Source organism: Syngnathoides biaculeatus, chromosome 2 (genome assembly GCF_019802595.1).
Source record: "Syngnathoides biaculeatus isolate LvHL_M chromosome 2, ASM1980259v1, whole genome shotgun sequence".
NCBI classification, from domain to species: Eukaryota; Metazoa; Chordata; class Actinopteri; order Syngnathiformes; family Syngnathidae; genus Syngnathoides; species Syngnathoides biaculeatus.
Genome location: NC_084641.1, coordinates 4,552,202 through 4,578,008, shown reverse-complemented (window position 1 = coordinate 4,578,008; position 25,807 = coordinate 4,552,202). Strand labels below are relative to the sequence as shown.

Here is a 25,807-nt window from a genome sequence, read left to right as displayed (position 1 = left end):
GGGTAAGAAAGACGTTTACAACTCCAACACAATTGTGCAGCTGTGCTTTATTTGGTGCGTTAAATCTGAACAGTCGACACTATATTGAAATATTGAAAATATTGTCAGCATCTAGACAGCCAGTCCTGGACATTTCTGAAATCGGTTTCCTTGTGCTGTGTTGTGACTCGAGAATGACGTGTAAAGATATGTATTAGTCAGCAAAAGTTGCCAGGCCCACAAGATCTTAAAACGGCTTCAGGTGAAGTCATGCTGGGTTGTGATGTGAGGCAGAAATACTGATTGGACTATGTAAGAAAGATTATGCTAATTACAGACTTTCGTGTTTGTGTTATGCATCATTTTTCATTGAATCAAAGGATAGTAACTTGATCAAAGAAACCCTCTTCAATTATAACAGATTACAAGGTTACGTGCAGTTCAGACCTTCATTGGAAATTTTGCTAAATTGTGTCTTTTGGCCAGCAGTTGTTGCTTCTTCCAAACGGAAGTTTTGTAGATTTACGAACTGTACAACGACCCAAAGGGATGAGTTATATTAGATTTGTGACCGGCATTGTGTTGGTCATCTAACACAGCAAAAGATGTTCTCAGCGATAGCCCCTTTTGCTACTTGTTGATTGACAAATGCACAGCAAGTGGTAATTTCATTTTTCACCCTCAGAATGGAAGATACTGTATGCAAATATATATGTATTTATTTTTAACAGTAAATGTGTAAAATGCCGATCTCTGTACTGTGGGCACGTGGCCAACTTGGGTTTAAATCAATTGCACCAGGCCGGGGAGCAACCGGGAGCCGTAGAAAGATGTGCAGTCAGACGTGTTGTGGGTCAGTGAAGGCTGAGGGTGCCCGCTCCCCAGTGGCCCCCTTAGCTGCTCAGCAGGACAATGATGTAGATGAGAAGCAGGCAGATGAGGATGAGGGTGAAGTTGACAAAGAGCTCTTGCAGGTTCCGCTTGGCCTGCGGAGTCACCTCGATTTGGGAGGCGCGGCGGATGGCCGACTTGGTGATGTGCTGGACGCGCTCCATCTTTGGGCTCTTCCGAAGCGGAAGCCGTGCTACGCTGGATGTGAGGCTGCAGGAGGGAATTCAGGTCATGAACGTACTCCCGGATGTCCGCTGGGGAGTTTGGGTCCGGACCGGTCGTACAACAGGTTATCCTTCTGCAGGTCAAAGAAAATGGGAAGATAAAATGTTACCCTGGACAAAAGGCAGAGCTTGTTTACATAATCCTCAATTTGCCAACACGAATGTGTTTCAGTTGACCTCCGCTATATCTGTGCCAGGAAGAGATCGAGCCCTGTCGTCAATATCCTATCTGAAAATTGCGTGCAGTGGCGGTTTTTGGTATGCGCGCTATGTCCGGCTGCACAGACCGGTGCAACATGTTGTGTGAAGATCTCAGTATATGGAGGAGCAACTCAAGGGAGCTCATTACTGGTACTGCGAAACGGGAGCGTCACGATGGCCCGTGGCAAAGTAGAGTCGAAGTCTAAGGGAAAGGGTTCTTGCATTGTAACAGCAGCAATGGAGAACCGGGAGGGTGTCACCATACACAACAGCACCCCCACCTGCTATACAACAAAACAAACACGTTCAGCTGCTATTGCTAAAAGGAAACACAAACAACTTTGAAACGTTCAAGCTCGGACACCCACTGACTGTGAGTAATTGCGCTCCTCGCAAACAAATAAACAGAATAGTCCAGCTAGATCACACGAATATACTTCTTTGACATCAATTACAAATTTTCAAATAGCCAAACCAAAGAAAAACAAAACTAAATACTGTAACATGTACTTTTCCAGTGATTAGCTGAATAAAGTCAGATTGTGAGTCATCTAGGTCATGGTATTGTCATTCAGACTGGTTGAACGGAGCCAATTGTATCTGAGTATCAGCAGTTTTTAAGACAATTCGGCACTAGTTTCAAAGATGCTTCAACCCGCAGTGTCAAATCTCTCCTTGATCGCCAAAATTCTTTGAAAAATAGAAGCTCAACTGCTTGATGATCACATGGCCCCTAGAAATAAAAAAATAAAAAAATTCTTCAAGGTCTTGACACAACTGATACGGTCCTCCCAAAAGGACTTAACAATCTTTTGCTAGTTTTGGGTGCCTAATGAATTGTAATGCAAGTTGGCATCTTTACAAAGTTTAAATTGAGGCAACTGTACTATTTGTGTTTGTTTCTTCAGTTGTTCTTCCTGTCTTTGGAGGCCCTGGGGCTTGTCACAAGAGTACACTGACAAAGGATATCTTTGAATTGACTTTATTTAAACAGACATTAGTTACATGTGATTAAAATGTTTTTTTCTTTTTTTTGACGAAAAGGGGAACGTTGGGCAGAGATTTCAAAGAAATAACCGCAAAGGGTGACTTGATGAAGAGTGGTGTGAGAATAGAGGCACTTTCTTGTATAATAAGTGTGTAATCCAAGAGAGGAGATAAAAAATTGGATTTTTGGCCCTTCGCAGAGTCCTGGAGCACGTCCTTCCGGCTCAAGTGTATGCGGCGCTCCTTGCCACCCTCCCTTGTGATGACGTGTCGGCCGCTGTGGCACAGCACATGGTAGGACGATAAGAGAAGTGCCCGTCGGCGCCAGCTGCGGTCTGACGATGTGTCATCGCAGCAGAGGGATGTCACGACAACAATGTCAAGTCAGAGCCTCCGCACTGGCTTTTACGCGTAGCCCACGCGCCAGAAGGTCTGCCGCACGGCTAGCTCGACGGGAGATGAATGCCAGCGTGTGGCATGACATTTGGAATGTCTTTCAACGCGGCTTTGGAATCCTTTTATGATCCGATGCGGGACTTTCCTCTGAGCCCTGCCGACAGGGTGACCGTGCTTATTTATTAGCAGCTGCTGCTAACAGCAACCATCTTGCGCTTGTATGCCACCTCAAGCATGTTCTTTGTTATTTTTACTGGTTGCTTCCGATGATTTTTATGAACCAGTAGTGTTTTTATCTTTCCTTCCACCCTGAAACTGTTGAGTTCCTGATTATCACTCGACATGCTAACGCCTCCTATGAGGTGCTATCCATTATACCTTCAGCAAGTGAAGAACTGATTTGATGTGTGTCTGTGTGTGCCAAGCTGTTTCATCAATGTATCCACATGAAAAATTCAAGTTTCTTCCTAGGTCTTTTCCACCAAATGTTTTCAAACATGATCTGGTGGCGAAACACAAATTAATGAAGAATTCAGATCGAAAACGGACTGTCTCATTCCCAGCATACAAAAATGTGAAATTTACAAAGTTTTGAATTCTACAATTCGGGTCCTCCAAACACGTTTAAGTCACGTAAATGGTAAGAGTCTTCATTCTGTTGTTCCAGAGACCCAAGAATGTGAGATTCATGATAAAACTTTTGGCTTAGGCTTGACCCGTTAGGGGTTGCCACAGCGTCTCATCCTTTTCCATGTCAGGGTCTCCTGCATCTTCCATCCTTCCTTCCTTCCTTCCTTCCTTCCTTCCTTTGGCTGGCACCTCCATCCTCATCCTCCTTCAACCAATATACTCACTCTCCTTTGGGCAAAACCTCACAGCAGGAAAAAAAATAAAATTCTGTCATGCAGACAAAGCAGCTTCAATAATCACAAGGTAGAATTTAGGCAGAATTTTCAGCGCTCGATTATAGCTGCTCTACAGATCAAATGAGCCAACTTTCCTTTGTGCACTTGGTGGCTTCAAGACGGAAACTAGATGCTCAACAGTCTTTTGTTCAAGAGAAAGGAAGTACAGAAGTAAACATTAGCATCTTGATTTTTGAATTCGTCCTTAATGCAGAAGATCATGATTCACACGTCCTTTCAATGTTCAAGCTCGAGGGACAGAGTTTTTGAATTTCCCTACATCTTTCGTCTGAACAGTAGAATACATTTGACACCGTAGAAGTGAGCATGTCGCATAATCCAAGTGTCCCAGTCTTGACAGTCAGCTGTTCCTATGTGGAACAATCTGCAAGTAATCCTCCGTTTTTCACCGCTAATGAGAGAAACAAATTCCAGTGTTGCCAGTAAATATTAGGAGCTTTCAAGGCTCTTGATAAATTTAGCTCCAGTCCAGACCAATTAGATGTTAAATATTCACATTTCAGCAAGTCGTCTCTTGACAGCCACTTTCCTGTCTGCACTTGATTTGGCCTTGATTGCCTCCGACTGGACTCGCATCTTTTGCACAAGTCATGCAGACTCAATGCTCCTTCTCGAGCACACAAGCTTGTCATTCTGAAAAAACACCATGTGGGCGTTGTGGTTGTTGTTTTGGGTTTCCAAGTGAACAAATATCTTAAGATGAAGCAGCTATTGTGTGCTCCTCTTCACGTGACATCACTCCAGCGCGCCTGTGATGCGTCATGTGGCCGCATGTGAAAGAAAGTACGAAAAAGCATCCCCGCGCTTGGAACGCGCAATCGATTATCTCGGAAAAGCCATCACAAGCTCCTCAAAGAAAGACGCGCTGGAATCTGCCGCTCTGTAAAGTCAGCACTCAACTATCACACGTCTGATCCAGCACATTAGCTCCATTCTGAGCAGGAGATTTATTTCAGTTTTAGGTCCTCGGAGCAAGCTCAACCCCCACAAAAACTCTTTCATCTTTAGTCTATCAAGGCTCTCAACGTAGGAGCTATTATGGCGTATTATTGGTGACCATGATTGTGTTGAAGGCTGCACAATGTGTCACCTCAACCAGAAGTTCCAGTTGCTAGTGCAACTGTTTTGATGGTTATGTTTTGCCGTATACTGTCAAATTTTGTACTTTTGTGTACTAGCGTGGTCCTCAACAAATTCCTCCATAGGGACATTGAAGTGTATGAAATAATAATGAAAAAACGAAAATGGGATGGACTTTTGAGTCCGCCGGTGATAATGTGTGCCGCTGCTTTTGCGTCAACATTCTTGAAACTCATCTGTCGCTTCCTTCAATCTCGGTCGTGGCCGCGATGATAAAGCTACACACCTTGCAAGGATGAGGCAAAGGGATGGAGGACTAAGTAGGAGTGAAGGAAAACTATACTATTCGGTGAGTGACTTTATTGACAAAAATCATCACTAAGTTTAATTTGCAAGGATTTGGGATTTTATTTAGTGATGAATCTTTGCTCCTCACTCGCCACAGCACATCGAAGTCCAAACGGGCGCTTTCTTGTCATAGTTTTGATTGACAGAATTATGTTCACCCAACAGGATGTTTATTAATGTGGTGGAAGTTTGCACTGCGTGCATTGTTGCCAAGGGTATCAGAAATATGTTTGGTTACCTTGTTTAGCTGTAGGATGAGCAATATTAGTATATTCAAATACTCCCAAGTATGATACAGTAAAGTTCCACCTCTCGACAAACTAAAATTTATATTGTCATATTAAAAAAATTCATCTCTAGTAGACTCAAATATAAAGAGATGTATAATTACAAAATTGGTGAAAGAGCTATTGAATCTCCTTAGATTGAGTAAGTGTACCTAATGAAATGTCTGAAGAATCTATAATAACCCTCGAGAACCCATTGGGTCACATATTTCAAATAGGATTTGGATGTCTTGGGTTCTCTGGGGTTAAGGTGCACTCGTATGACTTACTAGAAAGTGTTTCCTCCAAACTAAAACATTGCCACATGCCCCAGGAGCAACAAAAAAAAAAAACACCCTCATCAGAAGGAAAGCTCTCAATTCTTCAAGGATGCTGCTTCTTACCTTTCAGATGAAAGCGCGTCTGACTGCTCTGGAAGAGGAGAAGAAATGTCAGCTAACTAATGCTGTAAACAGATCCAAATAGAGGAGAGAGGGGGGAGAGAGAGCGAGAGAGAAAGAGAGAGAGAGGGAATCAAGAACAGTCATGAAGGTTAAGCCATAAGACTGACTGATTTGATGAGAAAAAGTAGTATGACAGACCTTTACACTATTTTTTGCATAAGCCTGGGCCACATCTATCACTTGGAAGAAATCTAAAAATAAACTTCAAAAAAGCCCCCCCCCCCAAAAAAAAAAAAAAAACGTTACATAACATTTGCATTTCAAGATTGTTTTTATTTTATATCACGCTGAAATTTGCCTGGTTGTTGGTGTTTTTTTTTTAATCTTTGTTTGAAACGTTAGACTTAAAACGTTAATCCTCCGCATTCCGGAAAGGTTGGGAAACTCCACTCAGAGATGAAGCTGTGTTAAGAAAGGCCAACAATAGTTTAAGGGTGCGTGCAGTTTGAATTAAAGATAATACAAATGTTTTCTCAGCAGCTATATGAAACGAGCTGTCAAGCCTCGCCGAGACTTAAGAGAGATTTAGTCCAGGCCAGAATGTGAACGTGTGCAGAGAGGAACAGAATTCCATGTTCTACAGTGTATTCGTTATTTAATTGATTGCAGGCACTTGTAAACTGGCCAGGAAGTTTCAAATCTTTTTTTTTTTAAGTCAGCAGACAACGCAAAAGACATGACAGTTATGAATTAAAAAGGGAAAAGAATAAAGCACCTGCTCCTCTGTTCTTATGACGGCATCAGCAAGCGCAGCTCACATGCTTTCTGTTTACATCTTCAACAACTGGACTCTCGCACTTATTTTGTGCTGAAAGAATGACGTTGTTGGGTATTTTTATTTTTTTTGTCTGTCTCTTTTTTTTCCCCAAGAGCTGTAGAGCTTTGTGTCCTTAAATGGTGAAAAGATAAGTCTGCCCCAAAACTAGAACGTGAGTACAAGAGAGAGAATGAAACGGCTCCTCTGGCATGTCAGCAGGTCTTATCATCCAGCATAGAAGAGCTGATAAAAACGGACACCCGGACCTGTGCCAAAGTCAAAGGTCACTACTAAATGTGATGTTTCAGTGGCCTTTTTCAAAAGCCCACAAAGGAAAACAAATGCAACCCAGGCTTCAATAAAACTTTCTAGAGGGACAAAAGTGGAGAAACAGTCATGACAGACAGCCAATCGAGAATCACCTTCTCTGAGTCACAGCGATACACTTCCTATTTAAGGATTTGTTGATGATGCAACCAGTGGTAGAGAGTCCAACAACCATAGATGCAAAGCGGATTACAGCACAAACTGGTCTTGGGTTTTTTGAAATCCGACCATTAGCACTCACATTCACGCTTATGGGCAATTTTGAATTTTCGATGAACCCACCATGCATTTTTGGGGATGTGTTAGGAAATTGGAGTGCCCACGAAGCCATAGGGAGAAGATGCAAACTCTACATGCGCCAGGGCAAATTTGAACCCATAACCTCAAACCGGGAGGCACACGTGCGAACCACTTCTCCAGTTGTTTTGCACTTGGGAACTTTCACCGACCGCATCCACATCGAGTCGGATGCAGGAATTTCTTTTCCGATGGAGGCTTCGTTGTATGTGCAGTTTGGAGTAAATAATCATTAAAGGGCCACTGTCATGAAATACATGATTTTGAGTATGTTATGGATGAAAAAACGGCAGCTGTCATGGACCCATGCGTTTTTTTTTTCACCACAAAACATGATTTTGCCGTATACAGCTTTTTGTAACTCCCGCCATGAAAATCCTCTCGAGGGATTTGTTGTCGAGAAGAAGCAGGAAGTGACGTAAAGGACAGTGGCGCCCCCTCGTGGACTTGTTTGCTTCTATTAGTTTTACCTCCGGGAAGGTAGCTCATTGTTCCTTCGTGTTTGCCAAAATGCCGGCTCGTTGCATTGCTGGACATCGCTTGAACACTTGGGAGGATGGATTTACCCTTCATAAATTTGCAAGAGACCCGGTTCGTCGTGAAAAATAGATTGCACGGGTGTAGAGGACAAGAGCTTCGTGGGGTCCAAATTACAGGTAGGTGTGTATACAGGTAATGAAAAAAAATAATAGTTTGGGGCGGATGACGTAATCCGTCTCTCATAACGTAACAAAAGATCCACATACGTATGACAGGCAAGCTAAATGTGTCGATGTGCCCGTCGTTGCTGGTGAAGGCTGCTGCGTCGGCTTGCGGACGGCAACGGCTATGAACAACGCTCCCGACAATGGCGCACCCGGCTGCGTGCGACTACAATGCCGTAAAGTGCCCCGACATGGCGGTGTTGTTAATCGCGGACGGTGGAGGTTATGAACAACGGCGTAAAGCGGCCAAGCTCAGCGGCATGAAAAGCCACCTCGGTGCTGAAAATCAGCCATCCCGGCCGACCTTGTTAGCCGGGGTGGCTCATCACGGCGCCAGGCTGCGATGGCGCCGCGGAAGTGGATCGGACAGGGAGGCGGTTTGGCCGTAATTGCATATCATCTGAATATGGCTCGAAACAATAGGGTAATACTGGCTCGGTAACTTAACTCATTTGTGTGGTTTTCTCCTTTTCGAAAAGAGCTCCGTGTCAGAAGGGGCGTGTTCGTCTCCCATAGTAGGGTCCACCGTGTGTTTTCAATGGCGAATGTCCGGGGTGACATCACGGACAGCATATGCAGCCAATATGGCGACCACTTGGATGCCGAATGACACTTTGACGCAACTTTGACACACTCTTCGCTCATATTTATTTTTTTGTATAGACATGGAAGTGACTAATGTTATATGTATTTTTCATTACAATATCTATTTTAGAATGTATATAGGGATGACACTTGACCTTTAATATCCATTCTTTACGCTTACCCAGATCCAAGGCTTTACATATATTTGGAACAGATTGCCGAAATGCGGATCTTTTACTAATTCAGCGTACACACAGTAGTGGCTACAAAATGTTGTCTTATCATGAACTCATCTTCTGACACCAGTAATGGTTTCAAGGTCATTTTGGGATGTCCTCTACATGTCAAGAAGCTTCAGTTTATAATATTTTTCAGCAATCCCCATATTTGTATTTTCTTGTTTTGTTGTGGAAAAGAAGACGGAAGGGCAACTCTATCAGCTTTGTTTACTCTGGCGGACCGACTGCTGCTGCTGTTGGCAGCTTTGCCCACATTCCCTGTCCCGTTCAGCATCTGCCCAGTACCCCCACTACACCCCCCCACCCCACCCCATTGCCTACATCGCCCCTTCCCTCCCACTCATCTCCAAATTTAGACCGCTATGTGGAGAGGCCCACAACTAGATTATCCCCATGGCCCTGCAGATGTGAGCCGAATGTATCAAATGTAGATTCATATTTACAGACCTGTGAATCTCAGTACTGGGCCTACTTTGAGACTTTTATATATATTCAACAGAACCAAGGCTCCATGCGGTGTGGCCACCCGTTTTCCTTGACTCATTGAGTTGAGAGAGCCAAAGTTTACATTTGAGGATTGGAGATTGCATTTGTGCGATGCGTAAAATGTGCAGTTCGTTACAAGCGAGTCACAAACATGCTAAACCCAAGTCGGAGCCTGACTGAGTGATGACTCAGGACAAGTTTTTAATCAATAAAAGAATATTTAATGTCTGGTACAAGTTCCAGATGAACCTAAAACGCACTCTAACCTTCACAGATTAATTTAATTTGACCTTGTCGAAATTTTGGATTACATCGGTCGAGCAATTAATTGGTGTCAACAGTGAATTACCGCATGTGCTCCAACGGGCACCCTTGCAACATTCATAATACAGATCATTTTTCAGCGGCACTGGTTTTTAAACTGGCCCGGACTGCAGACGAGAAGTGAAACAATAATCCAGCCTGTCCAGGCGTGCATGTCACATGTCTTCATGAATTGCTAGACCCTAAATAAAAACCACCTCTAAAACTGAAAACCAAATCAACTTGTACACATCAACAGTGACAGCTTGTTATGCTTTTCTTGCTGATTTTGGTCTTACGTAAAATGAAAAAAATGTACAGAAAGAAGACTGCACAACTTGGCTTTCCATGAACACGCACACACACACTTTATATTTATGAACCCCATCAAGCTGCACTCAGCAGTCCCATAAAACATGTCCTAATATTTAAAGTGTGGGTTCACTGGAGCTACCTGTACTTACACTTTCCAGTATTAACAAGCTGGTTTATTATGAAAACTCTCACAAGCTTTTCAACATCAGTAAAGGCAAAATGGTCACGAGCCCAATTGTTGTCTGAGTCTTGCAGATTGGCTGTGGAGTTTCTTGGTAAAAGTCAGCGATCGGGGCCGGCATGTTTGTGTGGTGCCTTTGGTCGGATGTTGGACCCGCGCAGTGGAAAAATATCTGCTCTATTTATAAAGGCCCGGTTAACAGAACAGGGTCATCTCTGTCGCTCACAGGACAGGAGCGCAAACACAAAAGGGATGTGAGAACTCACGCTGAACGTCTCCACTTCCTGAAAAGCCTCACAGCCAATTTCAAGTTCTACCCGAGTGTCCAAAACCCCACGTCCGTCCAGATCTTCAGTCTTCAGATGACGCTTCTACGCGCTCATGCAAGACGGCTGACTGGGACGTTGAAGTCTGAAATGGACTTTTATTTGGTACACTTGAAGAATGAAATGACCTTACATATAAGAGCTGTTTCACGAAAAGGACAATAAAATGCTCCATTATGATTCACAATGCCGATCAATGGAATTTAAATAATTTCTTTCATTCAAATGAGCAAATTCCCTGCATTCTTATTGCAATCATTTAGCCATGCAAAAACTGAATGCATTTTGATTGCATCTCCTGAAATAACTGTTGACTAAATAGCTGTGGAGAGAGAGAAGTCTGGACGTCCCTCCTTAAAGCTACTGACCCCTGCGATGCGACCTCGGACAAGCTGAAGAAAATGGATTGATGGACAACTAACTAGCTAGCAACTATAGTGAAACCTAATTAGAAGCAATAAAAAAAAAAATCAAAGCACAGGAAATTCTTATTTCATGATTAAAATCCATTTCACAAATATATTTAGATTCGATAGCCCCCCACCCCAATTTCCTCATGGTTTGGCCCATCTGAGTGATGCAAATCAATTGTTGGTGCTTAGCCCACCCCCGAAAGTTTTTTAGTTGCATTGATTATTGTGCTTTTGCCAAAACGTCAACAGCAATAATGTTTGGACAGCATATATTTTCTGTCAAATATTCCAACACGTGTGTAAAATGGGAACTGACCACCAAGTCTCCTCCTCCCTTTTCCAAAATGGGAACTGACCACCAAGTCTCCTTCTCCCCTTTCCTACCAGAAGGCACCCCAAATACTAATTAAGTACGAGTACTACCGCTAATGTTGTAGTGAAATAAGTGCCACGGCGCGTCCTTGTGGATAAATGAAGCCATTGCATCTTCCAAATGTAATTGCAAAGTTATTTTTTGTCAAACGCCTGCACTTATTATTATTTTTGACGGAACCTTTTTTTTTTCTTCCTACAATGGGGCTCCATTGGAATAAAGGTAAATAAATTTGCATTTTGTTGTTTTTGTTTTTTATATGTTAAGGCAGGAAGAGTGTGTGGTGAGGTGGGGAGAGGGGGCTTCCTTTTTTTTTTTTTTTTAGAGCATCTAACAGGAAATAATCGCCTTCATCTTGTTGAAGCTGCTGCTGATGGTGCAGATGGCTTCTTCTTCTTCAATTGTCTCCCTGTTCCTGCTCCTGTTCTGCTGCGGTTTTCCCTCCACAGGTACACAACTTGGACTCTTATTTGATTGTTTTTTGTATCAAATGGGTTTTAGTTTGACAATCTTTTAGAACTTACTGCCTTATGTGGAAATGATCTTACACGCTGTTATGTCAATTCAACAACGACAAAGGGAAATGACTTCAATGAGCTGTGACTCGTGTAAGTGAGAGGAATTTTAACGTTTCACGATGTGCGTTTTTATGTGATCCCGATATCGTATAAGACAAGGCAATACAACTGTTTCTAAAACAGACAACAAATTCTGATAAAGTGTGCAAAACAAAGAGGAGCAATATTTTTATTGAGATAATTTCATGAGGTGGCAAGCCACGAGTGTTTGATGGGAAATAATGAATAGGAAGTGTGACAAACAAGTTGTATGTGCATGTTGACTGACAAGAGCAAAAGAAGAAAAAAAAAGCAAACCCAATTTCTGATCAAATAAACTTCAGGTTTCCAAACTCATCACAATCCACAATTCACTCTTATAAAGGTGCTGAATGATATAAGGTTGAACGTTGATTCAGGACAGGTGTCGGTTCTTGTAATGTTGAATCTGAGTGCGGCTTTTGATACAGGAGATTGTAACATAGTCCTAAACCAGTTGAAGCATGGGTAGGACTAAATGAAACAGTCCTTAAATGGGTCAGATCCCACCTGAAGGAAAGGAGTTATTTTGTAACGACTCCAAGTGTTCAATCTCAGCAAATGGCAGTGACATCTGGGGTCCCGCAAGGTCAATTCTTGGAACTCTCCTGTTCAGCCTGCATATGTTAACCTTGCATCATATTCTTCAGAACCGCAATTTTCACTACCATAGCTTATATGCAGATGACACATTTATACCTAGCAGTGTCTCCAGATGACTCCAGTTTACTTGAAGCGTTGTGTCACACTCTAAAACAGATAACTTGATTAGCCAACAGCTTCTTCAATTAGAGTGTTTTTCTTTTCTCTCTCTCTCTTTTTTTGTGTGTGTGTGTGTGTGGGGGGGGGGGGCATTGCGTTGTATGTGAAACGCACTAGCTTTGCATTCCTTGATGTTCTTGTTTTACTCCATAGGCTCCCAGGACATGTGCAACGCCTACGCCCCAGTCGGTGGGAGTTTTGCCGTGCCGCTGCACCACAGACTGCAAAAATCCGAAACCTTGAGATGGAGGCGCAACAAGACCAAGATCTTTGATCGAAGACCAGACATGATGGTTACCGGAAAGCTGGATGATGTTTATGAAAATGGATCCCTGAAGCTGACAAACTTGAACAGAGGCAGTCAGGGTAGTTATATCCCTGAGGTTTTTGATCAAAAGGGGGAATCTGTGATAAATCCGCAAAGTCTATTTTTATGTGTGCTGGGTATGTATCAACAAGGTTGTCTTCCTCTTGGTTCACTTGGAACTTCACTTGGTTAGTTTGAAAATGAGAGTGTAAATATTATTGTGCACTATTTTTTAAATACAAAAACAGCATACTTTTATTCACGTTAAATGTTGGAAAAGTAATATCCTGCAATGTTTCTCTGGTGTTAAAGAATGATATTGCCAAGTATTTCAACGAGTGGCCTATGAAGTGTTAAATGAGATGTAATTCTCTTTCAATGCTTCTGAGCGTAATTGTTGACCTTTCAAATCTGATCAGATCCCGTCTCAAAACCAGGATTGAAAGTGGAATGTGCCTTGCCCATTGTGAAATTCACGTGCATGCCTGCTGGTCAGGTAGGGCCACCACACTTTTTATGTTTGAATCTTTTTTTATTTTTAGTTTTATGGAGTCAAAAGACTTACAATCAACATGCAATATGAGTTCAATTATAAACATATGTTAATAACAGTCATTCTTTCAAAAGTTTCCAAATTATTTTCAGTACACTATAATGATGATAGATCTAGATCAAGGGTCTCAAACTCAATTTAAGTTGGGGCTGGTGGAGGTAAAATCTGGGTGAGATTGGGCCGCAGATGCAATTAGAAATAAAAAAAGAAAAATCCAATCTTCTCAAATGTATTTCTTATTTTTTAACACAAAATAAGATAAGCAAGGGCCTTGGTGTAAACAAAGTTGTGTGCAAAATTACTAATGAAACCCGCCATGGCAACGCTGCTGTAAATTTTACTCAATGAAAAATCTTTCTCTATTTGTATAAAGCTCGGTCGATGTCACCCTGATCGGTAGGCTCATCAGCGCCGTACACAACACCTTAAAAGTGTAAAAATATACAGTACAACTCAAGGGCCGCACTAACATTAAACTTTCATGTTAAGGTGGGGGCCACAAAATATTATCTCACGGGATGCAAATGACCCCCAGGCTGCAGGTTTGAGATCACTGATGTAGATAGATCAAAATTGAGAAGACTCACTATTACATGTGTGTAGATTTAGTATTTGTTCAGAAATTACATTTCATTTGCCATGTGAACCCTTTTTCGGCACACGAAAAAAAAAAAGAACAGCCCTGTGTCCTACTCAGTCACTCTTTGTGACCCACAGATGCCAAAAGTCACTGTTGAGTGGTTTCAGAATGAAAAGCTTTTGCCTCAGGAAACCGGCTTGACGGTGCAACGGGTCGCCAAAGAGGTGACACATGATTCTTTCGCTTGCAAAGTTTCCAATCCCGTCAGTTCCATGAGCAGCGAGAGTGCGATCCAAAGCTGCAGCAGCTCGCGTGAGTAGAAATTAGCCAGGAAGTTCTCCTGTGGGTTGTCTCTGTTGATGTCGGACTCATTGTGGGATCTTTGAAGGCTCCTCTATCTTCCCCAAAGAGTTATTTGGCCTGGATTTTTGGACCATGGTGAGCATCCTGGCCAGCATGGGAGGTAAAATTTGCTTCACTGGTGAAAGCTACAATATTTCCAGCATGTCTAACGAGTCATTTGGACAATTTGTCCTACGCAGGCCTCGTGCTGTTGTTGGTAATTATCCTCATCGTTTGCTGCGTCCGAGCCATACAAGAAAAACAAAAACAAGTTCAAGGTAAGGCAACACATTGGAGTAAGTCCGTCCAAAACATAAATATTCAACCTGTTCATTCATTCATTTCCAACAGAGGAGGAGGAGCTTCGTTTGGGGTGGACCAATCCCGGAGGGCAGCAACATCAACGTCGTCACCCATCCGATCAACATCTCCGACATCATTCTCATCACCGGGAGTGGCCGCCGGATCAAACTGGACCTCGGCAACACCGCGACAAGCGGCGCAGCGAGCCGCACCTGCCGACGGGCCAACCTTTGGCCGGCCCCCGAAGAAAAGCACAGGTTGGAGCAAAGATACGTAATCGACACAGTGTGGGAAATGCGGCTTCTCGGACGCGAAACCGGGCACCTACGGGGGCCACGGAAATATCCAGATGCCCGAATATGAAGAACAGCAGAACCGTCCGCTAGCCTGATCTGACCAGACCTAACCTGACCTCCTTCTTACTCCCCTTCAGGGCTCCAGAGCTGCGGATGCCGGCGATCAGGCTCCTCCACTTCCTCAGCCCAGGAAGAAGGCACCAGCACAAAGGATGTGACAATCCCTCACCTCAAAATATGATCATTAGCATCATTATCTGAGAGTATCTGGATTCCCTAATTTAGCTACTGTGGACTAAAGTCAACACACCACTGTTCAAATGCCAGCTTTTTGTGACGAACCAGCATAATTTTGATTTTTCTTCAGAATATTTTCAAGCAGGGATGTAAAAATAAACCACTAAGATATTTGAGTTGCACAACGGTGCACACCCCCCCTTTTTTTTTTTTTTTTTAAATAACTAAACAGACTCTCTGAAACATATTCGTGGGAAAATGTGATATGAGCCAGTGAAACCAAGGTTGAATATTTCAGGTATCATTTCAAAATAAATGTTTGGCAAAGACACAACACTGCTCATCAGCAAAATGAAGAGGGTGTGCACACTTGTGCAACCACATATCTCAAATGTTTACATCTACATCATCTTACTTTTGCTTTTATTCAATTGGATTATACAGGGTATAGGACACATTGAAGGTGGAAAAGGTTTTGAAATTATCTTAGTCTCCTGTTTTTCATCCATCCATATTACTCCTTTAATCGTACTGTAATAAAAAAAATACTTAACTTTTGAGTAAGGTAGGGAAATAAAAAGAAAATAAGCTTCTTAGCTCAAACCGCCCTTCTGGAAAACTAATTAATAACAAATAAATGAGAATTTTCTACTTTTAGTGTCGCTTTAAAGAATGCTTTTGTAGTAACTAAAAGTTTCATTAGCAATTTCCCATCCCCAGTTATTTATAACTTACCCTACACATTGTGAGACAAATCTTTAAGTTCAAATGTAACAAATGCGTGCAGCACTACACACGAATGTTTATTTATTAATTTTAGTCAAGCCTGTTTTATATAGTCGAACGTGCGGGGGTTTTTTTTAATGCTTGAAATTCGCTTCCAAATTTAAAGTATAAGCGGGCAGAATTTTTGTGCGTTGCAAGAGGTGACATTGAGGAGTGCGAGCACAACGCAGATGTGTCACATTTCTGCAGTTGGTTTTTTTTTTTGCTTGCGGTTTGCGCTGCGTCGAGCGTCAAAGAAAGCTGAAGACGGAGGTCTGCAGCCTCTTTTGTGACATCGCCAAATCTTTCTTGGTGTCCCTCCGGTTTTATCGCAGTGATGTTGATTTCTCTCTAATTAATCTGTGAACCCCCCCCCCCCCCACTCACACACACAATTTTAGAGTCATGGTTGCGATGAGTAACAAAGTCCATGTGTTATTAATTCCACTTCATAGATGAAGCTTAATTATTCACAGGGTCACGTTTAATTAATGTGTGCATTTTGGTCAGAGTACGCGGAAGTGTTGGCACACGTAATGAACTGTACAAGTCCAAAAACAACAACTTCATGTGTCAATCATGACCGCAAGGTGGTAGTGTTGTACTTTTTAGCCATTTTCTTGTGCACTCTTTATGATACAGTACTTTGTAAGTACTTAGTTCATATTTTCTCTTTAGGTATAACTGGATAACAAAAACTATTTTTGTTACCTAATGAAACAGCTACGCTTAAAGTATTTCTTTAACACTTCTTGTTTTCTTCTTCTTCGTTACTTTAGGTGTGATTGTGAGTGCGGCTGTTTGTCTCAATGTGCCCTGCGATTGGCTGGCAACCAGTTCAGTGTACCCCGCCTCCTGCACGTTGGCAGCTGGGATAGGCTCCAGGATTCCCTGCGATCCTTGGGAGGATAAGCGGCGAAGAAAATGGATGGATGGATGGATGGATGGATGGAGTCAGCTGTGTGTTTATACCCACAGGTGGAAACTGACCCTTTTGATCAAGTTCTCGTATTTTGTCTATTTTGACATTCTTGACTTAGAATATTACGATTGTGCTTAAGAGTGGGATTTTCGTTGGCTCTAACATGTAGCACTATGTTTGCGAGTCCAGTTGTAGGTTTTTAAAACGCTCTATAAAGCATGTTACCCAAAGCCGGAGAGTGGGCGGGGTTAAAGAAAGGAGCGTGCAGTATGCGCCCTTCGCCCCTCACGTTTGCGAGCCTTGGGGTGATGACGTCATTTCAAGAAGCTGAAACGCTGAAAGACTTTCAAATGCGCCACTGGGGGTGAAAATATCGATCGTGCAGTACCACACAAAAACTCCTTGCAATAATTTCTCGCCGGCAACAGCAGCAGGGGGAAAAACTGCGCTGTGAGTCTCTCTCTCTCTCTCTCTCTCTCTCTCTCTCTCTCTCTCTCTCTCTCTCTCTCTCTCTCTCCTTGACACCTAACTTCCGGCCAGGCTCTCCCTCCTCCGCCTCCTTTTTTCCCTCCTTCTGTCGCTACCTGCCTTCTTCTTCGTTCTTGCCTGAGCGTGTCCCTTGTGGCAAGCACGTAAGGGGCCCGTGCAAGGATTTCAAGCTTTTGGGAATTGGAATTGGAATTGGAATCGGAGCCCATTTGTGCAGTGCGAAAGTGCAGGGCAGAGTTTCTTGAAGGCTCCGACGGCGGCGGCAAGAAGGGGGGGACACACACTCTTCTTTTTTCTTTTTTTTGCCCCCCCAAGCGGACAAAGAAGCCAGGGCGGCGGTGAGGGTTCTTTTTTGCGAAATGCTGCCGGAGCGGCTCGTGCGGCTGCTGTGGGCGACGTGCATGTTGGGTAAGACGCTTCCCCGGCTCGCTCGCGATGAACTGGCGCCGCACTCCGTTGACCGAGGTCCGCTTTTAAGACTCACTCTCGTGTCGCTTGGGACGAAATCTATTTGGAGGATTTCGCTCGCAAGTGTTGGAGTTGGCACCGCACGACGATGAGTTCGTGATGTACCGAATTCATCGGGAAACCCAAAATTGCAAAATATACCCCGTACACCCCCCCCCCCCTTCCTAATTGAGTTCAACTGCTGAGCTGGTTGTAGTCTCTTTGCCACCGTATTCACAAGGCGTCAAACATTTTATTTTTTTAAACATTAAAGGAAAACTTATTTGGGAGATTAAATATTGTCAAGTTTCTATAGACAAGGTCGATCTGTGCCAGTTTAGTTTTGTTGTACATTAAGCCCAGATTTCTGCGGAACTAGTGAGCATTTGAAATTGTTCACCTGTTTTATTCTTTGAATGTTGTTTTACCAACAGTCCACTGACATTGTTTCCATAGTTACATTTGCTTGTCCTAGTAACATATTTGCTCAAATTATTTTTGAACTACTGTCATAATTTTTTTTAATGTGCTTGCCAAAATATATATATATATATATTTTTTTTTCATTCTTTCTGTGTGTAACTTCTCAGTCTTCTGCAAATGCTGAATTGAGGCAACAGGACTCCTCTTCTTAGTTGAGTTTGTTGGGGCCCTCTCGCCTGGGGTCCCTGACCCATGGAGACCGCGAGGTGACCCGGTCCCCAGCAGCACCTGGACAGTTTGTAGTAGATTTGAATTTCAGTCTCAATGAGCAGAACTTGAACGCGTTTCACCTGAGTTCTCTTGTCACTTCCCACTCTCGGCTTCCATTTTCTCGCTAATTGGGTTTCATTACGGGGATGGCGTCTTTCGACAGGATCGTTGTCAGTGAAGTCCTCAATTTGGATTTGAGGCCCACGTGACTACTGAGTCATCCGGCAGATTTCCACTGAAGGGCCCAACCCGATTGTGATGGTGACATATTACCATATGTTTAGTCATCGGAGCTGCGAGTGCATGGTGGCTTAAATTAGTCTTGTGTCAGATGCTCAAATGTCGCCAGCTCGCCTGGGGTGCAGCTAGTGCGATTCTGTTCTTCCACACCAAACTCCTGCAAGGATCCGTTCGCCATCTGAGGTTTGCAACCCTCGCTCGCAGTCGTGGTGGGACAGCAAAGGGTCGTCCAATAAATGTTCCAACAATTTGGAACTTGCGTACTCTTGACGAAAATGTCTTCAATATTCCATGTCCATCCCAATTCATTCAAATATTCATCTTCAGTGTTGCCAATCCCTTTGGTCAATGCAGCATAATTTTGTCTTAAATTGAATTCTACATTCCTAAAAGTACAAGATGGAGATTGAAATTAGCAGGCAGGCACGCAGCCAAAGCAAAACAAGTATCAAAATATTGGGTCGCACTCCCAGCGTGTCCGGCAAACACCCGTTGTGCTCGTTTCTTTATGCCACGAGAACACTTGCTCTGTGTCCTCAGGCTTACTGGCCTAAGAGCTACTGTACAGTGAATATAAAAAGTCCACAAACCCCAGTTCAAATGTTTGAGTTTAAAAAAAAAAAAAAAAAAGCATTTCAAACCTTTTCACGCCACTAATGTGATCTTTATCTAATCAATACAGCTCAATTTATTTAATTTTTTATTTTTTTAAATAAATAATGAACTGAAATAATGTTTCCCATTTGCACACACTTAGGAATAGGGACGCGTCTGTGTTCAGATTTAATTGGTCGCATTCAGGCTCTTGTTAAATAGGAGTCAGCACACACCTCCCAAAATTTAAATTCTCAGATTAACTTTGAAAAATTGGTGCTTTTCAGAATTGTTTTTTTTTTTTTTTTTTTCCCCCCCCCAGAAGCCCGACAACTGTGCTAACAGTGACTGCTATGTTGAACTGTTCATAATTCCTTCCAGCTAGTCTAAGGGGTGATCTGAAGCTAAGGAAAAAACATCCCCACAGGGTGATTGTGCCATCACCTGCTTGAATGTAATGGTGCTGTTCTTTTGGTGATGAACAGTGTTGTGTTTCCACCAAAAGTACTTTTTAGGTCTATGGGTAAAAGGTTCCCCCTCAGTCTCACTGAAGCATTATACATTTTCCCACACGCATTTGGGAAATTTTATCGTTCAATGAAACCAAGGTAGAACTATTTGGCCATAATCCCAAATTCGAAATAGCTGCAGTGTTACTCTTAACACAAAACAGTTGGGCTTCTGCTAGAATGGAAAAACTAGTGAAGTGATATCGTTTTACAAATCTAGATGGTTACATATGATGTTGGCTACCTTCAAAGACTTTCAACAAGGTTCAGGAGTGACATTATGCTACCTTTTGGCCATTATTCCAGGAGAATGTTTGTGAGGTCACACATTGATGTTGAATGACAAGGCTTAGCTTCACTGTCTCCTCCAAATCAAGCCAAATGTGTTCTGTGGGGTTGAGGTCAGGACTCTGTGCAGCCCAGTCAAATTGATCCAGACCAAATTTTCCCCTCCACGTCTTTATGAATCTTGCTTTGTGCACTGGTGCACAGACACATTGGAAGAGGAAGGAGTCCTCCACAAACTCTTTGCCTATCCAAAATCTCTTGGCGTGGTGAATCTGAAGCATCCAGCGTTTCTTTCACTGGAACTCATGGGTGAATTGACCTTTCCAACTTTGTGGGAGCAGTTTGGAGGTAGCCACTTCCAACAAATCTGTGCACCAGTGCCCAAAGCAAGGTCCATAGGCAGGATTGAAAGGGTTTGGTGTGGGTGAACTTGATTGACATACACTATCCTGACCTCCTCCTGATAGAATACTTTTGGATGAATTAGAGCAAAGATTAAGAGCCAGGCCTTGTCGTCCAACATCAATCAGTGTGACCTCACAAATGCGCTTCTGGAAAAATGGTCAAATTCCCAGAAACACACTCTTAAATCTTGTGGAAAACCTCAGGAGAGTTGAAGCTGTTTTAACTGCAGAAGGTGGGCTGGTGTCGTATTAAACTATGGATTAAGAGCATCACTTTAATTCATATCTATGTCAAGGCAGGTGCTCCAATACTTTTGAAAAAAATCACGTGTATGCTCGATTTAAAGTAGAAAGGGACTGGTTCGACAATCAGAGATCGATGGATGCAATAGTGCCATAGTGTGCAGCTCTTAGTTGTGGTTTTACAACCTGTTTAGCCAAGTTGATCATTATCAGTTTGCCAATTGTAAGAAGATAAAGCAGTGGCAAACATTACGTTGACTTTGTTCCTTTTTGTTGTGGAAACACTCTCTTAGCCACAGACATGGGCAAGAACAGCCTAGAGAAAAATGCTCTCGTGTGCTGCCGGTGATGGGGTGGATTACAACTGTGCTGAATGCCATGATGTAGGATTGTTGTGAACAGGCAGCACAGTGGTCAGCTGGTAAAGCATTGGCCTGACAGTTCTGAGGTCCCGGGTTCAATCCCGGACACGCCTGTGTGGAGTTTGCATGTTATCCCCCGTGCCTGTGTGGGTTTCCTCCGGGCACTCCGGGTTCCTCCCACATTCCAAAAACATGCAACATTAATGGGACACTCTAAATTGCCCCTAGGTGTGATTGTGACTGCGGCTGTTTTTCTCCATGTGCCCTGCCATTGGCTGGCAACCAGTTCAGGGTATATCCCGCCTCCTGCCCATTGACAACTGGGATAGGCTCCAGCACTCCCCGCGACCCTCGTGAGGATAAGTGGTTAAGAAAATAGATGGATGTATGAATGGTTTCAGCCATCTCCTTATTTGGGATAGCTTCTCACAGAAAGTTCTTTTTTTGTGTACTGTTCAGAGACTCATGCAGGACAGGGGTCGTGAACCTGCCTCTACAACTGAAGTGTGGTGGGATTAAATGAATTGTAAAAGCCAGGTTGAGAGTGGGATACACAAGCAATTCACATACACACGAGTTATTTGTTGCAAGAAGTGAGTGCTCCAACACCCAGTGAGAGCGTCCCAGGGGTATGTGCTTATGGATACCTGCAAGTGATTTCACACTGTTGTGCATGCAAAAAGAATAATGGCAGTGGCCTGTAATTGCTGGGTTAGCACAGTGAGGATCCCAACCATTCACTTGAGGGGCGGGACCGGGCGCAGGGGTCGACTTGGGTGCACCCCACTGGATGGAGACATGTCTCACACCGAGGGACCGAGAGTGGTCTGCCAGCCCAACTGAGGCGCCCTCCGAACTGGCCACCCGCTCGGGGCCACAGGGACTCAATGCCGCCACCCCGCCACCTTCAGGGGAGACAGGTGCGCCCCCAACTTGTGGGGGGAGTGATTCAGCCAGTCCCCGCTCAGCCAAAGGGTGGGAGAATTTCCCTTGTTTGTTGGAAAGTAGGCCGGATAGGGATGCCCAACAAAAACGATCACAGTGGAATCCAGGGATCCCACCTATGGCTCATGAGCAGAGAGCTCCAACACCAAGCAATTATTCAGAATGTGGGTTCCCAACCTCAGGAGCACCCCACGCAGCTAAGTGAGAAACCACCTCCTCCTGTTACTTTGACTGGCAGGTCCCTGACTGGCAGTCATTGGTCCGTGTATGAGTGCTCCCCTGAACCCCCTGAGTGGTGTGGTGCATTAAAAGCTGGAGGGACCCCCGGCCCACCATCCCTACCCAACCTACCCTAGCCCAGAGATGGGTCTACAGTATGTGGTGCATTAAAAATGTGGGGATGAGTATGTGTGTGTAATTCATTAAAATCCAGGGGAGCAGACTGGGAAACAGCACAGACTGGCTGAAACCCGGTCCGACACACACACACCCTCCCGACCCCATACCAGTCCCCCAGGGACAGTTAAATATGTATATATACCCAAATGTGATTAGTGAGAAAAATACATACTGTGTGTATGCTAGGTGAGCATGAATAGTCTTGGGTCCTGCAGGTCAGGACCATCAAGGCAGGTCAACCACCAACAGAGAGGACTGCCCCACCCAGACCCACCACAGCGACCCTGGGAACTCCCTCTACATTCCCACCAGCACCCACTACATGCCCCCAAGTGTAAGCGGTGGACACCTCCAAACGAGGCAGGGCCAAAACCCCACTGCAGGTCCCACGATCCACAGGGTAACCCACAGCCCCCCACGGGAAGAGGCGACTGCAGCTGGACGTCAGGAACAGAGAGAAGAAGGAGAAGCAGGCAACAGGGGAGCCCTACCACCCCCACTAGCAGGCAGGGCATGGGCGCCAGCTGGCACCTCTCCAGTACCCAGGGAACATGGGCGGGTCACCATCACACCACCAATACTTTGCAGTGGTACCCCCCCCCCCCAACACAAACAGCTACTTATTTATTTGATTATTTTTTTACAAAAACCTGATTTATCCAGCCAGATCTCCTGTTTGATCTGATCTCTGATCAGATTTCAGATTGATGGATGTTGTGAGGGAGGATGCATGGGATAGATAGGCTTAGATAAAAAAAAGATGACATGCTGTGGCCACCCCTAACGCGACAAGCCGAAAGAAAATGAAGAAGACAAAAACCAGATTTCCACTCGGCTGTCTTAGCGAAGGTTGTGCACACAGCAGCTGTTGAGTGGCAGGGTCACTTCGTCGGTGTTCTGATCTTTTGGGAGAAGGCTTCATGGTCGTCATCCCAAATGAAAGTGAATTGAGCAACCTAGTTTGGTTTTGTTGCTGTGTAGACAAATTGAAAAGGAGCAGAGCAACCTTTTGAGGCCACTCCCCAAATGTAAACAATGGCCACCTACCAGTGAATCAGTCAATCTTCTTTTGAGTGTTTCTTGGAAGGGATGTAAACAAAGGTTGTAAAAGTCCACTTGGAAAAATTCTGTTGGAATTCAGAAGTCATGGGAACAGTCTGGACTTTGTGGCAATCGAGCAGGAATTTACACAACTATAAGTAGGGAACGTAAATATAGTTTGGAAAAGTATATTTAGAATAATCCTGATGGAAGCCGATTTCATGCTTGTAGAGTAAAACCCGAAGAGCCCATTGCCTGAAAGTGTTCCGTTTAAAAATGCAAAATTAGAAAATGCTTTTTGCTTTTCATGTTGAATGGAACTTTTTACTCATTTAGCATTTTAATTGGCCCATTGTTGGTATTATTTTGTGGAGGGCGGGTTAAATTTAAATGGAGTGGCTTGAGGGAGATGAGTAACATTTAATGCTATATTTGTTTTTTTTTCTTGTTCAATAAAAAATGAATGTTCTGTAAAATACTCAACTGTTGACGTTCTACTTGAAAATCTTTTGGAATATCGTGGTTTGTATTATCTGTACTAATATATGCTTATTATTTATGCTTGAAATGTATCCCTTAGAACATTTTCAGAATTCGCCATCATAACTTTATGTGGAAATTTACCTCCAGTTTTCCAGAAGTGTCTAAAAATGTCAACCTTTTTGCAATCCTTATTGAAAGTTATTTCTTAGTTCCATTTATGTAGCTGACAAAAACTTTGGTTTTATCAGGCGTAAATGTTTGAAGTATTGCCTCTACTTCATAATATAATATTAAAGCTGATACAGCGTCCATCATTTTTCAATGAGTGCCCGCATTTCATTTGCATTCTGCCAACTTCTATCTTTATGTTCTTTGCCGCACATTAGGAATGTAGCTTCTTTTGTATGTGCTCAAAGCTTTCTCCTGTGAGGAACAGAGAGCGCAAACAGTTCCGAGTGGGCCGGACGACCCGCTGCTTTGATTAATTTTGCAAATGCAGATGGAGACGGCCTTTTGGGTGTTTTTGAAGTTGCAAAGTGGAGTTCTTGTAGGGCTGAAATGCTGGCACAAATGACAGCGCATGACTGCTTTTCTTTTTCACTGTCCGTCCGGCCATTTTATCTACTCTTATCTCTGTTGCAAGTGAACTGGAGCTGTAAAGGGTCAATGTAGATGGGGACATTTTTTTTCCGTGCACTAGAGAGTGTACGGTCACGTGACTGCCAGGCTCCCTTTTGACTGCTGAAATGGAGTCAAGCGTCTTCTGTAGTTATGTTGAAAACAATCATGTGACACAAGTCTCTCTGGACAACTGGTATAGATTGTGCAAACTGTAATAGGTACCTGTAGATAAAAATACAAAATGTGAATTGCTTTGAAGTATTTTGTCTCCAAAAATTTACTGGAGTAGCGGTAACAGAGTAAATGTCGCTGATTACTCACGCGCGTCTGGTTTGAACGCATGTTTTCACTCGCGCCGCTCACTGCTGGACGACCGACAGATTTGCTGCATGTGACCACAAACGAGCAGCTGCTGTCTTATAAAAACGGACGTGCACAACCTTTGACCGTCAGCTGCATTGAGCAACCCGGCTCGAATGTCTTGCTGCGCGCTACTCCAGGTTGAAGAGCAGGTTGAAAACGTTCTGCTGGTTTCCAGGTCATTAAACAAAACAGAAAGTATTTAACCACTGTGGAGGTTCAAAGGTCAGTGCCCTGCCGCTCTTAAATAGCGCGTTTGCTTTAATGCGATGACATCAACCGTCGCTAATAGAGAGGAAGCGATGGATTGTAAATTGCGGAGTGGCTCTTGTACATAAACGTCACACTTTCCGCTCCATGGGCAATCGTTGTAATCTGCTGACGCAATCATTCACATGAATTCTCTTGGCTGCATGTTGATACGTGTCCACTTTGGCGACTGAATGTTTGCTCGCTGGAAGCTGAAGACCAGCGTGCCACTCAGTTTGCGCTTGTTGGTGTGCAACTTGCCGTCTAAACTTGGCCAGACCATTTCACCGTCCTCTGTTGAAAGCTCTTCCGAGTACTCTATACTCCCGTTTTATTTTGAATATGCACAAAGCGATCAGAAAAGAAACATCATAACTTCACAATGTCATCTTCTATACTACAGCCAGACTTTTTCTTTCCAAATAGATATTTAATTAATGTTTGTGGTGGGCATGTGGTGTTCAAAGGTCAATACCGTGGCAGAACCTGAAAGATTTTTGCATGTGCCAAAGAAGGAATTAATCAGTCATTTACCTGCCGGTACGTTGTTGAACTACGGGAAGAAGTCTGAAAATCTGGGGAGAATTCATGTAAGCGCAGGGGGACATGAAACCTCTCCACATTGGAGGAAAAAAAGAAAACATTGTTAGGAATTTAAACAAGGAAGTATTTTGCAATCAAGACTGAGTCACAATAATTTAAAATAAAG

At 43.5% G+C, this 25,807-nt stretch overlaps 3 protein-coding genes across 8 annotated transcripts in view; 2 read left to right on the top strand and 1 right to left on the bottom strand.

Annotated features, from left to right (window-relative positions):
• LOC133505001 (protein FAM184A-like) overlaps nt 1-15,659 on the top strand; it is a 49,605-nt gene extending 33,946 nt beyond the window's left edge. Inside the window, exons 23-30 of one of the 5 annotated variants that reach the window (XM_061827799.1) lie at nt 11,433-11,517; nt 12,580-12,870; nt 13,153-13,229; nt 14,004-14,178; nt 14,276-14,329; nt 14,409-14,486; nt 14,560-14,768; nt 14,945-15,659. In XM_061827799.1, coding sequence (XP_061683783.1) covers nt 11,433-11,517; nt 12,580-12,870; nt 13,153-13,229; nt 14,004-14,178; nt 14,276-14,329; nt 14,409-14,486; nt 14,560-14,768; nt 14,945-15,025 — 1,050 coding nt within the window. In that variant the 3' untranslated portion in view covers nt 15,026-15,659. Of the gene's footprint in view, nt 1-2,482; nt 5,668-10,184; nt 10,832-11,432; nt 11,518-12,579; nt 12,871-13,152; nt 13,230-14,003; nt 14,179-14,254; nt 14,330-14,408; nt 14,487-14,559; nt 14,769-14,944 lie in introns of those variants that run through there. The other 4 variants (XM_061827792.1, XM_061827808.1, XM_061827866.1 and 1 more) reach the window with 4 other exon arrangements.
• On the bottom strand, nt 33-6,542 carry pln (phospholamban). 2 transcript variants are annotated; one of them, XM_061827897.1, is made up of 3 exons: nt 6,478-6,542; nt 5,703-5,764; nt 33-1,168 (listed from the first exon to the last, which is right to left on the bottom strand). In XM_061827897.1, exon 3 carries the CDS (start codon nt 1,032-1,034, stop codon nt 873-875), a length of 162 nt encoding a protein of 53 aa, XP_061683881.1. In that variant the 5' UTR covers nt 1,035-1,168; nt 5,703-5,764; nt 6,478-6,542; the 3' UTR covers nt 33-872. The 2 variants fall into 2 exon arrangements, with proteins under 2 accessions (XP_061683881.1, XP_061683871.1); XM_061827887.1 differs by lacking the exon at nt 6,478-6,542 and having other exon boundaries at nt 5,703-5,957.
• Nucleotides 15,660-17,059: 1,400 nt separating the features above from the next.
• Nucleotides 17,060-25,807, top strand: part of LOC133504993 (prostaglandin F2 receptor negative regulator-like) — a 45,569-nt gene continuing 36,821 nt past the window's right edge. The window contains exon 1 of the mRNA XM_061827784.1: nt 17,060-17,628. Within this exon, the coding sequence (XP_061683768.1) occupies nt 17,580-17,628 (49 nt within the window). The 5' untranslated portion in view covers nt 17,060-17,579. The remainder of the gene's footprint in view (nt 17,629-25,807) is intronic.

Bases quoted from the DNA above. Each gene is read 5' to 3' on its own strand.
- pln (XM_061827897.1), bottom strand. From the start codon at position 1,034: ATGGAGCGCGTCCAGCACATCACCAAGTCGGCCATCCGCCGCGCCTCC.